The 17,825-nt window shown below is 54.2% G+C and overlaps 1 protein-coding gene and 1 long non-coding RNA gene across 3 annotated transcripts in view; one reads left to right on the forward strand and one right to left on the reverse strand.

The window, feature by feature from the left end:
* Positions 1–272: 272 nt before the first annotated feature.
* The window catches only part of DRC3 (dynein regulatory complex subunit 3), a 47,008-nt gene continuing 29,455 nt past the window's right edge, over positions 273–17,825 (reverse strand). The window contains exons 7-14 of one of the 2 annotated variants that reach the window (XM_045824019.1): positions 15,297–15,416; positions 14,534–14,646; positions 13,012–13,186; positions 9,286–9,417; positions 7,935–8,005; positions 6,409–6,532; positions 926–1,057; positions 273–593 (exon numbers count right to left, since the gene is read on the reverse strand). In XM_045824019.1, coding sequence (XP_045679975.1) covers positions 480–593; positions 926–1,057; positions 6,409–6,532; positions 7,935–8,005; positions 9,286–9,417; positions 13,012–13,186; positions 14,534–14,646; positions 15,297–15,416 — 981 coding nt within the window. In that variant the 3' untranslated portion in view covers positions 273–479. Of the gene's footprint in view, positions 594–925; positions 1,058–6,399; positions 6,533–7,934; positions 8,006–9,285; positions 9,418–13,011; positions 13,187–14,533; positions 14,647–15,296; positions 15,417–17,825 lie in introns of both variants that reach the window. The other variant, XM_045824018.1, reaches the window with a different exon arrangement.
* On the forward strand, positions 2,603–16,955 carry LOC123809151. The gene is made up of 3 exons (XR_006783968.1): positions 2,603–2,741; positions 7,395–7,498; positions 16,821–16,955. It is a non-coding gene; the product is annotated as an uncharacterized LOC123809151 (long non-coding RNA).

Genomic DNA, 17,825 nt, shown 5'->3' on the forward strand with positions numbered 1-17,825 from the left:
TATGGGGTACCCAGCCTGTGTGCTGACCTTCTGGAGAGCCCTTGGATCCTGGCGGCCATGCTTAGACACACAGGGAGCCGCAGCCTCCCTGAGGAGAGAAGGGCCCAGTAGCCTGCCCTGGGCGTGGCAGAGGGGGCTGCACCCTGCTGGCCGGAGGCCACCCCTGAGTGTCTGGCCAGCTGGCAGCCCCAGGGAGTTGCTGCAGCAGACTGGCAGAATGCTTGCCTTGGCCTCTTCTCCTGCTCATGTGTGACTGAGATTCTGATGACATCTTTAGAGAATGGAGAAGAACATGACTCCTTTATTTTTCTCTACCTTTGGAAGTATTCCCAGGGGTGGTGGAGAAACGACTTCATGAGGGTGTGGGTTGAGAAATCAATCCTCAGTAACTCCCTGCTGGAGGTGGTCAGTGAAGTGGGCACTCTCCTGGTCAGGGCCAAGTGCTGTTTTCAACAGTAGCCCTCTGTGCTGACACACCTCTAATCTATGATATCGCTGCATTCAAGGTTGTCCAGCTCGTTCTGCATGTGGTCGACGTACTGGTTGATCTCCTTCACTCGCCTGCGGTTCCGCATGATTTCATCCTTGTGAATCTGAGGGGTGAACCAAAGCCCAGTATCACTGAGTCAGATAATTGGTTAGTGTCTTTCACTGAGTCCAGTTTAGGGAAAGGAAAGTAGTTCTCATGTTTTGTCCTATCTATCTATAGATTTGAGGTAAGAAAAATCATGAAGCAATGGGTTTTCAAGTCTGAATGGGTAACATGAAGTCTTCCATGTAGAATTCTACAATCCTTAATTTTACTTCTTCATTTCTTATTGCAAAAGTATGTACTCTCTAAACGGGAAAGGAAGATTTCCCGTTTCCTCCTGGCTGGTAGCTCGAGGAGCTGTTGCAGCCTGCTAGATCAGGGACATTTACTCACCTTGTCCACTAAATGTGTACACCAGGAGTTGACCCTGGTCACCAGCTCATCTTCTCGATTGTCAATCTTCAGGAGGTGGATGTCATGTGATGACCCAACAGCATTGACAACTGTGTCTTTGTCCACAAAAAGCTGGGGAGCAAAAGGTCACATGAGCAAGTGTGTCCTGTGACCCGCTGAGCACATGTCAGCGTGCAGAAGAGGTAGGCACACCTGAGAGTCCCCTCACTGGTGGAGGCAGCACTGAGCAGGCAGCTGCCGGGAGCCCAGGGGAGAGCCGGCCTTTGTCGGTGTTCACTTTCCTCACAGCATAGCTTCTGTTGACAGCCCTCCCCACCCCAAATAGTGGCGAGTGTCCTGGGGAAAGGGTCCGCCAGGACATGGACTGCAGGGCTAGTTGGGAGCATGTTTTCTGCAGGGAGAAGGCAGACGGCCCCCCAGGGGTGATGTACTTGGGACACTGGCTCTCACAGTGCTCTCTCTCAGTTACCCTCAAGCACAACCTGCCTAGATGCTGGCAGACTGGGTGGGGAGCATGAGACTGGCTGAGGGTCTCGAGGCTGCTCTGAGGGCAAGAGGGCCCTGCAAAGAGGGGTGCTCCTTCCCCTGGCTAGTGGGGCTCAATGGGTTTGGCATTGTCCTGCAAACTGAAAGGCGGGTGTGATCAATGGCGAGGCTCATACCTAGGTTGCAGGTTTGGTCCCCAGTTGGGGTGTGTATAAGAGGCAACCATTGATGTTTTGCTCCCTCCCTTCCTTTTTAAAATCAATAAGCATGTCCTTGGGTGGGGATAAAAAATAAGTAACTAAATATAAAACAGACGGGTGCTCCCCCCAATATTGCTTCTCCACTGCTGCTCACATCAACCAAATCAAATCTCGTATTTCACTTGGGGTCTCCTGCCTCCTTGCATTCCTGACCTTGTTTTCTGCCTTGTAAAAAGGTGTTGGAAACGACCTCCCTCTGCTAGGCCTGCCTGGTTCCAGGTGCTCACACTGGCTATTGTGTGCCTGGCACAAATGGAAATCAAGCGGAGCCATCGTTTCCCTCAAGCAGTGGAAGGCTGGCAGGCCCTGAGCCAGCAGCCCTGCAGTCAGGGAGGGGGGGCCTGGGGGCCTGGGGCCGGAGGCACTGTGCTGAGGGGAGGACTGCGAGTGGGCGCACACTTGCTTAGTCCTTCCGCACAGCAGTATCCAAAATACACCCTGGGGAATCCTGAGAGGTTAATATTTCTGTTAAAAAGTCTTCTTTGGTCAAATACACTTAGGGGTGTGTATTGCCTGGGTCCCTCCTGGATGTCACCTGCACAGAGCGTCTCTGCAGAGTCCAGCAGAAAATAAGCTCTTTGAACTCATATTTGGCCACAGACTTCTCTTCAGAGTAGTATCTGTCACTCTCATACAGGATGCTGCTTTTGCACAGAGCCTTGTGTGGAAAAGCTGAGCCAGCTGATGTGGGGTGGGGGGGCCAGGAGCACTGTCACATAGGAGAAATGGCAAGAAGTCAGGAAGATCTTCCTCCAAGGCCAGGCTCTGGGAAGGGTTGTGTGGACCAGGGACATCTGTGTGGACCAAGGACATAAACAACCTGCCAGCCCATGAGCTGTTCGGGTCACGCCCTGGAGTGGCTGTGCCACCTACTGCAAGTAGAGACACAACCACAACACTGACCCGGCATGGGGAGGTCCTCATTCTTTGTTTTTAAAAGTGGGTCACAGCTGATCTCCTAAACCAAGAGAAATCATCCCCCCAAGTCCAAATATGCCGAAGACAGCTTTGGAAGCTGTGGGAAGTGAAGTCTGCTTAGAATGGACACGGTAAGAATTGGTTATAAAAAACTGGCATTTGTAAAATACAATTGAAATGAACTTGGTTTAAAGAAATGACTTTAAAGTACAATTTTGAGTTGTTTCTGGACTCCAGGTGGCCTGGAATGGTGGCTACATTAGTGTGCCTTTAAAATAGCTCTTATGGGTAGACTATTGAAGGTTTTCCTCCCATTTCTGCAGGTCTAAAGTCCTGAGGTAGAGGCAAGAGTGTGTACAATTCTTGAGGAGTGGCAGCCACTCCTGGCTCCTGAGCCACCTCACCCTGCTTTATGGGCCTTGGGGCCATAAAAACACGTTTCTTTTAAAGCAACTTCTTGGTGGTGGTAGGGCAGCTTTTGAGGAGGGCATAGCTGGTGCCCCTCCCCAGGCCCTCCAAGATGCTGGTGGCTTGAGGATTTGTTGCCCCATACCCCTGTGTGATCAGATCATTCCATCACACCAACCTGGGCACCTGCTGACATTATAGCCCTTCCACCACAGAGAAAGGCACAGGGATCCCACCCTTCCCAGTCCCTGCTTGGCCAGAGGGGCAATGCCCTGTGCTGCTATCCCCCCTTCCAAGGTGGAGCCTTCACGTCTCAGCCAGAGTCTTGTCCTGGGGCTGCTGACCTGTGCCACACCCACTGTCAATTAGCAGACTCCCTGGGGCCTCACAAGCCCCTCTGCCTGCCTTGCAGCTGGGTACCCACAGGGATGCTCCCAGCAGTAGGGCCCATCTGGCCTCCTGGTGCCCCTGGGATGCAGCAGCCGCTCCCTGCAGCACCAGGCTGGCTCTGGACCTGGGGCCCTGCGGAGGGCAGCAGACTGCTCACTGCCCACTTACCTTGCACAGGCAGCCATGCAGCCTGCACCACCAGGGCCTCCCTTCCTGCCAGTGCTAGGTTCTCTCCCTGAGCACGTGGGCTCTGCTCTTCCTTCCACAGTGCCACAGGGATTTGAAACACAGCTTTGGCCCTAAGCATGGCACAAGCTGGTCACAATCATGCAGTTGAAGGAGAGTTTTAAAGAGGCCCTCATCAGTGTGATTCTTGACCATGACATACTCATTGGTAATTACCTACCAGAAAGCAGACTTTTTTCAGCCAAAGGCCCTGTTGCCTCATTTGAACATCGCCATCTTGGTACAGGCTCAGTGGGCACTTGGTTAAAAGCTTTGAGTCAAACTGCCTGTGCTCAAATCACAACTCCACCGCTTACATGCTCTGTATCGTAGGTGGGTTATTCTCATCTCTGTCCCTCAGTTTCCTCATATGTAAGAGGGAGTCATAATGGTTCTGATATTACTGTGTTGGTGTGGAGATGAAAAGAACAGAACAGATATGTGTCCAGTGCCTCTCAGCTAGCTGGACCGTGGGAGGCCCGTGGGCACTGTCAGTTATTTGTGTTACTATTACATTTGACAGGGTATGCTTTTCTCCCTGAGAACAGTGCGCCACACTTTGTCCCTTAACTCTAAGGAGACATAAACAACAGTGTAGGGTCCTGGCAACGTCTCTAACTGCAACTGCACACAGTCCCGAAAGGCCAGAGGCTCACACTGGCCTGCAGAGGGAAAGGCATCCAGTGGGTACTGCTGGCTGCCTACTAACGGTCCTTAAAAGGGTGGCACTGGACACCAACACTGTGAGGGTTCCCAGGAGCCCCTTAGCTAAGAGGCAGAGCCCCGTCACCAGAGTGCTGGGCCATAGGCAAGCTGGCACACGCAGGCAGTCTGCAGTGGGGACTCAGGGCCACCCCTGCATCCATGGCCGAGGCTCTGCCTCTCTCAGACTAGCCTAAATCCAGACTCTGGTCCTCACAGGAGGTGTCATCTTGGGCAGTTCCCCTAACTGCACTGAGACCCAGTCGTTTCCAGTTCCCCCAGCTGCAGACAGGGGCACTGACAGTCCCGAGGCCACGCAAGCCCCCAGGGGCAGTGCTCTGCACTGCAATGCACTGGGGTTGGTCCCTGCCCAGTCAGCAGGCGCTTGGTGTTTCTGGAACCCTGGAAGTAGATGTGAGGTGGTGACAGGCAAAGAAGGCAGGAAAGAGGGCAGCCACAGGAAGCACCAGCCCACCTGCTTGTCTGGCATTGACCTTGGGGCCAACTTTTTTGTGTGTCCCAGTCATCAGGGAGGAAGCAGGTTTCAGTCTTATGCCTGCTGGGTGCCACAGAGCTAGCATCTGTGCCACGAGGAAATTCTGCCCACCTCTTGGTGGTCCATCTGGGGGGCTCCTGAGGGGCCCTCATGTGCAGTCTCCCTGAAGGGCAGGGGAAGGTGGCTTCTCCCTATGTCTGGACCACAGGATTTCGTGGATGTTTAGGGAAGGAAGGCTGGTGACCCAATGAGTGGCCCTGCCTCCATGTTTCTGTGCTGGGTGTCTGTCTCAGCCCAGATGAGGCTGTAGGAGTAGGGGCTGCTGGTCTTGGTATCTGTCAGACTTACCTCACACTGGGTACTGGGATCCTGGCACCTCAGCTGGGCCATGTGCCACTGCCCACCCTGGGGAGGAACATGGTGGAGAGGAGGCCATCCCTGCCTTTCCTCCATGCAGTGTGCATAGTCACAGAAACAAGGCAATGTAAACCAGAGAGCTTAAACCTGGGATAAGGGCTCTGATGATGACAGATGAGGTCTGTGACAGACTAGGGTTTTCCAGGAAGGTGGTGAGGGACGGCCTCTCCAAGGAGCTGGCATTTGACCTGAGCACTGAATGACAAGGACAATCCAGACACAACGAAACCCAAGGGAAGAACATGTCTGCTGGGCAGAACATCATCCAGAAGAAGTGAGCCCTGGAGATGTGGGGGTAGCTCCAAGGCCAGGGGCCAGGAGAGGCAGTGGTGGTGGCGGGACAGCAGGCCTGGCCTGCAGGGTGGGAGGAATAGTGTCCTCAGGGAGTCCCGGGAGCTGTTGGAGGGCATTGTGGCCCGGGTTTCTGGGGCCCTCTGGCTTCTGTGTGGAGAACGGCCTGCAGGGAGGTGGAGGGAGGCCGGCATCCATGCACAGGCCAGTGGTGGCGGGATTTGTCGACAGCACAGAGGTGGAGAGTAGGAGAGACTGAGGCTGCAATGTACAAGGGAATGAAAGGCCCCTGACAGCAAAGTGTCTGGGCCTGAGACTGTCTATGTCATCAGCGGCTCCTCAGAGACACAACTCACACTGCTCCTGCCCCATCGTAGCCTACCCAGATGGCTGGGGGCCCAGGCTGCACCTGCTGGTCTGTGACCCTTCATCACTAGGCACTCTGGTGGCAAGTTGGAGGCATCGTGCTGAATCAGAAACAGAGCTGGGGTGGAGGGGTAGGTGCTCATCCTAGAGACTCAAGGGTTAAGAAGGCCTTTGGGGAAAATTTCAGACCTTAGCTTCTATTTTAACTGCCTCTCCTAGAAAGTGCCAGAAGCCGCACAGAAATGAGCTTTTGGAAACCAATTTATTTTTAGGTAGTTGAGATTTTATGAGCTTCTCTGTACTTGAGCCCCACTGAGTCCCCCACCAAGTGTTTTGTTTGCCTTTTTCACCTGCTGACCACCCTACAAAGGGGCATATTATTCCCTTTTGCAGATGAGGAAACTGAGGCCTCTGAGATTTTCAGGCTTCCTGGAGCCACAGAGCTGGGCTGGACTCTGCCTGGCTCTAGCACCTCCCCCTGCCCCCACACTCACCCCACTTACCGCCCGGACCTCATCGGGTAGCTCCTCCTCCATCTCGCCCTTGACCGTCTTCTCAAGAGCACTGATGGCAATCTCCAGGAGCTTCTCATGGTGGTGGTTCTCCAGGTCCCGACACTGTGCCATCGTGTGGTGGGAGTTAAGCAAAGGCCAGGGCTGGAACAGGCCAGCCGTGGGACGAGGACAGACACCTAAGGGCCAGCGCATCATTGCCTTTGAGCCCTAAGCCCAGGGCCATCCTGCCTGTGCCCGCCCCATGCACACACCTGGCTGTCACTCGCCATTGGCTCTGGGCTCCCCAGGGTCCCTCCATCCCACTGCCTTCTCACTTGACAGTACACTGAGCCCTAGGCTTGGCTCTCACCCTTTCTCCCCACAGTGGCTGGAGAGGGCTGTAGTGATGTGAACAGGCCCCTCCCCTCTCCACGAACTTTCCACTCTGCTGTAGTCTGAGGGCCTCCTAGGATCCAGGAATCTGACTCCTCCTCAGGACCTTTGCCCAGGCTGCTTCCTCTGTCTGCTAGTTCTCCCCACATTTCTACCCAGCACCTCGGGCCCTTCCTCAGTGGGCCCTCCCTCCAGGAGGCTGCTAGCCATGGCTCTAGGTCAGCTGCTGCTCACTCCCTGCCTCTGTCACTTCCCTTTCCCTGTGGGGCTGTGGGCCAGGAGGGCAGGCCAGGGACTACTTTGGGGGTGGAACACAGCAATTTGCCCCAAACAGACAGGGCTGAGTTCGGGTGGCAGAGGGTTGGTCATCCCCCAAATGTTGGCTCCTGACCCAGAAAATTAACCTGCCTGGCTCATTATGAATAATGCATCAGTGTCCTCAACTTGGAGGTTGTCCCAGTTGTCTATCCCTGGCATGTAGACCTCCAGCACAGACAGCAGGTGGGGATTCCAAGGTGTGGGCTCCCCTTGAGCGTTAAGCATTTGAGAATAAACATTCTAAAACTTCTATTACAAACCATGCCTCTGTCCCCCCGACTCAGCCCCACCCAGAACAGCAGCCCTGCGAGGGTAACGGGAACAAAGCTTGGACCCAGAAACGTTCTTTGAACACTCGAAGTGGTTGCCAGACCTCCACCCTTTGAAGGTAAGCTTTTTCCCTTGCTGGAAAACTAGAGGTTTTCCATCCCTCCAATTTCAAAGGTGGAGCTTCCTACTCAATAAGGTCCCGTGATGACTTCAATATCATCTGGATGGAGGTATGGATCTTCCTGTAAAGCTACTTCTCATAAGGAGCAAAGTGACGTGCTGTGACGGTCTCTGCCAATGTGTTTAGGGCATTGATGGCTGTGGCGGGGGCAGGCAGCGTCCCCACCGGTGGCCGCCAGGGAGGGAATCCCACTCAGTGGTATCCTGGTTAGTTTGGGACAGAGCAATACCCTTCCCTGCCTTTTGTTAAAGCTGCAGGAGCCTCTGCCCCAGCACCCGTTGCAGGCAGGGGGAGCACAGCGAGGGCCAGGATCCTTGCCCCTTCCCTGGGCCCAGTGGCCCCTCCCCATGGAAGGCCTCCAAGGAAAGGATATAGGCTTTGGACATTTTCAATAAAGAGCCCCACCAAGTCGATGATGTTCCTTTCAAACATGTTTATAGTTTCCTAGAAATGGTAAAAAACACAGTTAACATGCATATTTAAACATGACCTTGACTGGCCTAGCCTCAGAGCCAAAGGCTAGGCACCTAGCCTAGAACATGACTGGCACCTCCTCTAGTTATAGACCTTCAAGATCAGGACCAGCCATCTTGGCCTTCCCTGGTAGGTGTTTGTGACATGACCCCACTTTGCCCTCCTGACCTTGCCCCACAGCTCCATCACCTCCTGGCCACGTTGGTTCGCTCACAACCACTTGAATGTTCGATGCAACACTCTCTCCAGGCCTCTGCCTGTTCCCTTTGCCAACAGCTTCGGGCCTGGTCTTAACCCATGCCCCCAACACACACAGAGCCCCTCCTTCCTTAGGGCCATCAATGGTATCTCTCTCACCTCCAGAGAAACAGGGAGGGGATCAGTAAGAGCCAGATGCCTGGGTCAGTGCCCCAGCCCCACCACCACGTGTAACTCTGGAAGGCCTCTGACCTTCCTGGGCCTCAGCCTCCTCACTCGTGCAATGGGCTTCCTGTGTAGGGCCTGTCTCCTGAAGTTTGTGGTGAAGTATAAAGAGGTCACTTCACACACAATGCTCTGCAAGCTGCCTGGTCATTATCCCAGACTGTTTGCACCCGGAGGGAGCCCCAGCATAGCTGCATCCTGGTACTTAGTAAGGTAGACAGTGCCTAAGTGGGACTTGATGTTGATGGAAGGAATAATGGCAGATGATGCACGGTGAAGCCTCCAACTGTGTGAGCCCCAGGGTGGGTCATGCCCCCAATCCACTAGAATCCAGGGCCACAGGGGGCACAGGTATGGGGAATCTGTGTGAGCCTGAAGATGGTCTGCAAGCCGAACCAACTGCATATATTATAGACACGTGCGAACACTGTTGTGATGAATAAAAACAACATCAATGAAAAGCACGACTGCGCTCAGAGGCTTTCAGGTGCTGTACACAGATGTGACCATGACACCAGCATAGCTGTGCCCAGGTTCTGGGGAATTCTGCAATGCTGAGGGGGGTCTCCCTGTTTGAGAAGGTCCTGGGAGGGAGGCATTGCAAAGGAATGAGCTCACCTGTCCTGCTGCCTGAGCATCACTTGCACTGTATTAAAGGCGAACCCAGGGCCAATAGGCGGGAAACCGTCAGGCTAGACCTCCCCAGCAGAGGAAAGCCTGGGAAGGCTCCTGCTTGAGGGTGGTTTTGCAGCTGCATGGGCAGCTTTGTTCGAGTGAGCCTGGCAGTGCACGGTCATTCAAGTCTGTGCCCAGGGCCCCAGCCTCACCTCCAGCTGCTCCACCAGCTGCATCTCTAGAGTCATGAGCGTGTTGAACAGCTCACTGATGTCCTTGCTGCACTCTGCTATCTTCTTCTCAAGGTTGCTCAGTTCGGACTCATCTCGGATGGCACTTAAGCTCTGAAAACAAAGACTGTGCTTTAGGGATCCATCACTGATTGTAATTAGTTAACGACAGGTGACAATTTGGTTTTGGGACCTGGGCTCTGGGTTTGTGCTGCTCAGGCTCAAGAGGCAGCCCTGTGAGTTCAAAGAAGCTAATTCCCTTTCAAGGCCATCAGAGCAGATGCTTGGGTTTTTGCTGGAGGTGGCTTTGGAGTCTGACAAACCTGCGTCCCCCTCTGAGTCACTTATTAGCAACAGGACCTTGAATGAGCCCTTTGTGCTCTCTAAGATTCAGTTTCCGCAAGCAAAGGGGAGAGAACCCGTGCTTCCTGGAGCCCTGGGGGTCAGGTGGTTGGTGTGGGGCCTTGGCTCACAGTGGGGGCTGGACTCATGAAAGCTCAGATAGGGGGTCTGCTGCAGGCCCTGGGCAGGGGGAGATGCGGGGAACTCGAGATAGGCTTGGTCTGCGGAAGGTGGTGTACCCACACACAACTCCTCCAGTGGGCCCAGGGTGCTACAGCTAACAGAGGCAGCCCATTTGGAGTGGAGGGTGCTCACAGGTTGCAGAGCACCTTAGGGTCTGTGTGCAGTGCTGAATACCAGCCCTTTGTTAGGGCCCAGACACTTGGCCACTGGCTACAAGGTCAGCTTGTTTTCTTGGCATTTGGTATTAGCTGTGAGGGAAGAATAATGACATGATTTGGGGCAGGGTTTGTGAATGATAGCTGGCGAAAAATCAGGCTCAATCCCTACCTCAAACCTTACATGAAAGTAAATTCCTGACAGAATAAAGTCTTAAATGTAAAAAGTAAAGCCATAAAAGTTCTAGAAAGAATGAGTTTTTAAAATAATTTCAAAGTGGAGAAGTCCTTTCTAAGCATAACCAGGAGACTAATAAATTCTATCACATAAAAATTTTTAATATTCTGAATGGTAAAAGAACCATAGACAAAATGATAAGATAAAAATCAAACTGGGAAAATGATTTGCAACTTATTTCACTGACTCAGGGCTAATTTCTCAATCTACAAAATGCTCTGACAAAGTCAATTTTTTAAAAAGGAGAAGTAGAGATAGAGAAAGAGAAATACCAAACAGAAAAATAGGTAAGAGCATATTATGAGAACAGTTCACAAATAGGAAATGCAAATGTTTGTAAAAGATGTGGTGCTTGCTCCCACTTATGAGAAAATAAACATATACTCCTATAAGGCCGACAAAAATGAGAGCTTGCCACCACGGGCCTGCCAGGAGAGTGGGCGGAACGCAGAGGGTGCAATCTCCGAACTCCTTAAAGTGGCGATGCACACAGCCTCCAGGACTTCATCCTGAGGGCCACACTTGCACCAAGGGATCCACTGCAACACTGTATGAAAGAGCAAGAGAGCAGAAAAACCTGATTGCCCATCAGCAGGGACTGGCTCACTAAATTCTGACTCACCCATGCAATGAGATATTTTATGACTATTAAAGACATAAAGCCACTCGAGTGTTAGAAGGATCTCTGAGGTGCACAGATAAAATAGCAAAGTGTAGAACAGCGGACACTATTCATCATGTACACACGTGTGCACACAGGCACACACAGCCACGAGCATACTCAGGCATGTGCACGTGCATGCACAGACACACGGTGTTGGAGGCAGACTGACTGTGCACTCTGTACAGTTTTTGTCCCATGTCTGTGCCTGTGCTGGTATCACCTCTCCACTGCCACTCACCACCTAGTCACTGGAGTGGCTTCTACCACACAGGGACCGTTGGTCACATATGTATGCTGGCTCTGCCCCATCTTGCGGCCCCACCTCAGTCCTAGGGGGTGGTTACCTGTCTTACCAGTGAGGAAAGGGAGGCCAGCTGGCAGAGGGTCCCCAGTGAGGGTTTTGCCTGAACAGCCCCTGCTAGGCCCCAGGAAGGGTGTTCTGACAGCCCCTGTCTAGTGGGGGTGGTGGGAAGGGGGCAGGACTGGCTCTTGAAGAGGTCCCTCACAGGCAGTGAACTGAGGGCTTCCTTAGGCCTGTGGAGTCTGTGGGCTTCCAAGACAGTAGGCTCAACTCGGCTGAGTGCTGGAGGCCCCGGGAGCACTGAGAAACACCAGTGCCAGGCACATCCCTGGGTGGCACCAGTGTGTTGTCAGGTCCCAGTGGACGTTGCCTTGCTGGCTGTGTGCGAACCCTGGCCCTCAGCCCTTGGAGGGGAGCGCTCAGGTCCACCTACTCAACCCAGGCAGCCTCTTAGGGTGCCACCATGCAGACCATGCCTAAAGCAGGCGCAGCAGGTCGGGAAGTGGGCCTGGTGCAGCAAGAGGGCAGCATTGGTGGTGGCCAGCCCATGCCTGCTCCCCAGCAGCATTTGTGGCTGAGGGGCCGGGCCCCCACATGGGGCTTTGGGAGGAGCCAGCTGGCAGACATCCAGGTGTCCGGAGTCCAGTGGCTACAGGGACCAGATAAGAAATGTCAGAGCGGATGTGCCAGACAGGGCCTGGACAACTGCAGACATGGCCCATCCAGAGCAGACAGCGTTGCTCGGGCTCTGATGACAGCTACCTCCGAGAAGTGAACAACCACAATTTTTCTAAGAGATCCTCTGGTTTTCGAAGTCATAAGGATGTTCAAAATGTTCTAAAACCCTCTGCAAGCCAAACAAAACACACATGGAGCCAAACATGCTCCTTTGCTGACAGCTTTGGACTTCTGGCTGAAGGCACGACGCCCCTCCCCACACCCTAGGTCTGGCTGGTGAGGTTCATGGCACAGGGGTGGGAGAACAGGGCCAAAGAGTGGGGCATGGGCAGTGTACCGCCAGCTATTGCCACCCCCCTTATATCTGAGCTTGCATCATCGGGGGACTCTGCTCTACTTTAAATTGGGAGTTTCCAACCTGGAGTGTCTCCAGGGGCTCCCTGAAGCCCCTAGTGCTGCAGACGAGTGTTCACATGGCTTTCTGTAGAATCTCCAAAGGGTTATGGCTTAGAGCAGGGTAGGACTCGGCCTTCCAAAGTAATGCTAACTGAGGAAACAGTCCCCGTGAGCACACACAGCCCTGCGTGGGCATGGTTCAGTGGCCTGGGTCCGGCTGGTCCTGCATGCCCCAGCGTCCCTCCCTGGGTGAACCCCCTCTTCTTCCTCCACCACCCCTGGATAACTCTTCTTTGTCCCGTAAGTTCTGGCCTGAGGTCAAGTGCCCCTGGAAACCCCCAAGGCCTCCTGCTTCCCACCAGGTTAGAGCTGACCTTTCTGGAGGGAAGGGGCCTGGGTGCCAGGCCCAGAGCAGGGCTCGTAACATAGTTATAATAGTAGTGGTAATAATATCATTTCAATAGTGATGATGATGTTACCTTGAACCCTGGGGCTGTTTTAGGTGAAGGAGACCCACAGGCTCCAAGCCTGGCTCAGCCCTGGCCGGCAGAGTAGCTATGGCTGGTGGTGCCAGGGGAAGGCAATACCCAGGCTCAGCCACTGAGCTGTGTGAGCTCTAGCAAATGGGGACAAAAACCATGGGCCTCAGGAGTCATCAGAGGGACAGGGGCTGCAGCCCTCTGGTGGGGCCAGGCCTGCCACAGGCGGGCATGGGGGCAGGCAGCAGGGAGGGGTGGGAGGGCAGGCCTACCAGCAGGTGCTTCTCCTCAAACTCTGCGATCCTGCATTTGCCCTGTCCCTGGTTCTCCTGGATGGCCTCCTGCACACACTCATTAAAGGTGTCAAGCTCCACTTTCCGCTTTTCCTGCTGTTTCAGTCCATACTCGAAAATGTTCACGCAGATGACGACAAATTTGTCCTTGTAGGTTAGCATCTGTTAAGGAAACTTGAGGCTGTTTCCAGTACCACGTGGTGGCAGCTCCCTCGAACAGAGAAGAGCCCATGGTGGATACTTGGAGAGTAAAGTGTCACTGAGGCACCTCACATTCCTGGGGATTCAGGAACGTGACCTTTGTGCATACGGGTGTGGGTGTGGGGGCAAGGAGGCAGGGCAACAGCAGGAGGCTGCAGAGCAGAGGAGAAAGGAGACTGGGGATGGGGGTGGCGGGATGGGGGGGCCAGGAGGGCCAGAGACCACAGGGAGCCAGCCCAAGACATGTGTGTTTTTGCCTCTGCTGTGCTGTCTCGAGGACACCTGTGTTGAGGGCCTGTCTTCAGGGACCACAGGCGCACTGAGGGAAATTGCGGACATAGGGGGAATGCAGGCTAGGAGCACAGAGATCCAGATTCAAGTTCTGCCTCTGCCACTCCTTCTCCTTAGCAAGCTGCTTCCCCTCTCTGGGCCTTTCACTCGTCACCTGCATGCGAGGGCACGGCAGAATCTACTGGATGGAGTCCTTGGGAGGACCTTGAGGCCAGGCAGGTGCTACAGCCTCAGTGCAAGCCCAGGTCACCCAGCTTGAACCAGAGCCCTGCTCTTCAGCTTTTGCTCAGCTCCACATCAGACTGTCCCCTCCCCAACTCTTCTTGGAATGCTAGGTATTTAAAAGTGAGTTTTTCTCCTCAGAGATGGTGTTCCACAGGCGCACTCTGACTTGTTGCTTCGTCTCAGCACTCTCAGACCAGGAACCCCTCAATTTCATCATGAGTCCCTCAGCTTATAGTTTATGCCAACCGACTGACCACTGCATTCATGGCCGTGATGGCAAGTGCTGGCCACATCCTGTGGGCTCTGACCAGCTGGGGAAAGAGTTCAAGCTCTTAGACTCACAGACTAGGGTTAGACTCCCAGCTTTTAACTGTGTGACCTGGGACAAGTCAACCTCTCTAAGGAGAGCTTCCCCAAATATAAAATGTGATTACAGAGCAGCACCTGTCTAGTGTGCAAAGCAGCAGAAGGAACTGTAACTATGGCTGAGGAGGGTCAGTGCCACAGACACACACTTCAGCCAAACTATTGACCCAACTTGTCCAGCACCAGGCTCGGGCCCTGCAGGCCGGACCTCCAGGGGCCCTCTGCAAGCCAGGTGCCACTCTCCGTGCAGCTCCGAGGGCCTGTCTCTGCGTGCTCCGAAGTAGAGGTCTCACCTTCCAAGGGCTCAAAGACAGTTGGGGAAACTGAAGCTCAGAGTAGAAAGGGACTGGCTGCAGGTAGGCAGGGCCCATGGGGCCCAGGCCTGGCCACGGCAGCCACCGTGGTCCAGAAAGGATATGCTTCGAGGAGCTCGCCCGCGCCATGCAGGCAGGCCAACTTGTTACCCTCCACGTCCTCTGCGTACATGCTGTCAAACAGGAAGGGGCCGTTCAGGTGCTCCACAAACGCAGCCTAGGACAGAAGAGGCCAGAGGCACAGCTGAGCTCAGGCTTTGCACTTGGGCCCTGTGGGGGGTGGACGATTGGCCCTCTGAGGAGGGCAAGGCAGGGAGGCAGGTGCTGGGCTTGGGGCCTGGCACCTGCGGGGAGGGCCAGAGGCATAAAAATGGGCAGAGACACACAGCTTGGTCTGGCTGTGGAAGTGGGAGGGGTGGCGACTGTGGGGAGGAAGGCAGTTAGGGGCTCTGTTGTGAACCCAGGGCCATGCTGAGCCCAGACTTGAACCTTCCTGGCCGCCATGAGGAACTGCCTAGGGGGTTCGGGAAAAGGCCCACTGCTCTGACAAATTGTTCCAGCACAACCTCCCCAGCCCCTTGGAGAAGATAAGTCAGGTGAGGTCTAGACTCAGGTGGAACTGGTCCTGGGGGCAGGCAGTGGGCAGAGCAAAGCAGGGACCCAGCACCAAGCTCCGTGGATGGAGCACAATTTACACGCTTCCTCAGTGCTGGGTCGTGGCCACATAGCATCTGTTTTCAACCACCAGGCAGGTTTCAAGGGCTTGGGCCCTACTGACCTTTGGGAAGCCTGACCAGTGCCCTGTGGGCAGCAATTGGAGGCAGGGCCGGGAGAGGTGGGGAGTAGGGCTCCTCCGGGCGAGGATACCTTGTGTTCCTCCAGCTCCTCCTGCCGGGCCTGCTCATCCTCCAGCCGGGCCTGTATCAGGTTCTCCCGGTGCTTCAGCTCATCGATGCTGAACTGGTGTTTAAGCTCTGCCAGCCCTTTCTGGGGGAACGGGAAGTGACACTGTTACCAGAAGACATCTGGTCCCTTAGAGCCATGCTGATCTTTGCCATCCTATGGTGTCTCAAGAATGGGCAGAGGTATGGATGAGAACGGCTCATGGCCCTGAGGCAGGTTAGTAAAAACCTAGGAAAATTTCCTGGCAAGTGGAAGGAGAAAACTGAAACAAATGACTGAACAAATGGATGGAAGAGCTGAGCAATTAACAGCCAGCTGACAAATCACAAGACTACCCTCATTAACCAGACACCTAAGAGCAGGTGGTTTAAACCACCTTAGGGAGATAGATAACAAAAAACCAGTTAGAGCCAGACTATCCAAGATACGGGTGGAACTAACCACCACATGCTCATCTTAATATATTGATACACTAAACAACACCCCAGAGGCCTAGTGCATAGCTCGTTGAGATCCTCCCTGGGACTGCCCCTAGAAGTCCCGCTTATACAAAACATGAATGGATAACCCCTCAGGCAAAGGATGCCTGCATGCTCCCTTTGTTGAGTACACACTCGCCCCCCCTTTCCTCAGGCGTGTACATCACTTCTATCCCAAGCTTGAAGGGTCCCAACGAGACCTGCACCCAGGGGAACAACAGGCAACGGCGGCTCATTCCAGGCTTATCCCCTGATCCTGTCTCCAGGGGCCCTTCCTTGGCCTCATTGTCCCAAACTTTCATAAACTTACTCTCACTTTCACTCTGGCAAGGAAGCTATCCCGTGACAGCCCTTTTCAAGTGTCTTGGAGAGATTAGGGAAGGACAAATAGGGGTATGGAGGCAGCACAGGCAGGCCAAGGACCTGTGAGACAACCCCAAGGCTGGGGGCCACAGGATAAGGGGAAGCCTCCAAGGTCAGTGTTCTCGCTTTCTTTTATGGATGCACAACAGGAGAGGGGTAAAGTGAGTCACCTAAGTTACAGGCTTGGTCACAAGCATCTCAGCGCTTGGCTCTGTGCCCTGCCACCTGCTGGCCTTCCTCACACACCCAGCTCATCCCCTGTGCCTGCAGAGGGTGCTGGTGTCCCTAGGGCTTGGTCTTCAGCCTTCTGGGCTCACTCTATGCACCCCAGGTGTACAGTCTTCAAGTACAAGGTCCTTTGTCCTCTGACAACACTCAGGTCTTTACGTCCAGCCCAGACCCCAGCTGTGAGTGCCAGACATAAGCTCCCGATGGTCTCATGCCCCCTGGCTCCCTCAAGAGCCAACTCACCCTTGTCCAAGATGCATCTCTGTCCTCCCAGAGTTCCACCTAGGCCAGTGCCCCCCAGCCAGCCCGTACCCAAGCCAGGGACCTGGGAGCATCCTGGGCCCTCCCCTGCCTCAGACCCAGGCTGTGACCAGGCCTGTCCATGCTACCTCCTGATTGTCACATCATTTCTTGCCAGCGATGCAGGACAGTAAGATGCCAATGGCCAAGGAATATTCCTTGACCATTGGACTAGGAAAACTGAGACAGATGGCTGAACACAATGGCCCAGCAATTCACAGCTAATACAGATGGTCACCCCCCTGGAGACAACATCTAAGCCTCAGCTGTGTTTCAGCTCCAGGCCCAGAAAAGCAGCAAAAGCAGGTGGGTGAGACCAGGACCAGCTTTGATAACTAATGGCCCCCTGAAAGGACACACCTGGGAAAGCTGGTGACTCTTCTATGGAGATCCTCCGCTGACAGCTCCCCTAAACTCCCAACCTTTAAAAACCCTCTAGACAAAGGACCTGGAGTTCCCTCTCCCTCCTGGGAGCAGGCCCACACCTTTTCTTTCTGCCCTCTTCTTCTCCTACAGGCGTGCATCTCCTAAAGAGACTTGCAACCAGGGGAGCAGTGCACAGTGGCAGCTCCTCCCAGGCCGGTCCTCTAAACCCATCCCCAGGGCTGCTTGTCTCTGGCTTCCCACTGAGCTAAAGCAGCCCAGCCTGGGCTCTCCTGCTGTTTCTTCTAAGCCCTTTCTTGTTTCACTGTCTGCTTCACTGCTTATGCTTTAATAAACATCTCAAAATCACCTGGGTTCATGTTGAGAACTGTTTCTTGCACAAAGTCAAGAGCCCACACACTACCAGTTGGCCCTAGGTAGACCCATCTAGGCCTGGTCCCCTTTCTGGTAATACCAGGACCCCTGTCTCAACCTCCTAGCTGGCCTCCTCTATGCACCCTGTCACCGTCCAGTCTGTCCACCCCTCCCACAAGCAACTAGAGCAATCTGATAAATGCAAATCTGAACTTGCCAGTCCTTCACTTACCCTTTATGGCTTACTCTTGGGCATAGGGTAGTGACAAGCTCCCGCTCTGGCCTGCAAGGTTCTGCCTGCCTACCCTCCACCCGGCCTTCTCTCTAGCCATTCAAGCTCCAGACCCTGGGCTGCTCACAGTGCTGCCTCCTGACCCAGGGCCTT

The sequence above is a fragment of the Phyllostomus hastatus genome, unplaced genomic scaffold (genome assembly GCF_019186645.2).
Source record: "Phyllostomus hastatus isolate PE091 unplaced genomic scaffold, TTU_PhHast_1.1 phas_scaffold_55, whole genome shotgun sequence".
Lineage (NCBI taxonomy): Eukaryota > Metazoa > Chordata > Mammalia > Chiroptera > Phyllostomidae > Phyllostomus > Phyllostomus hastatus.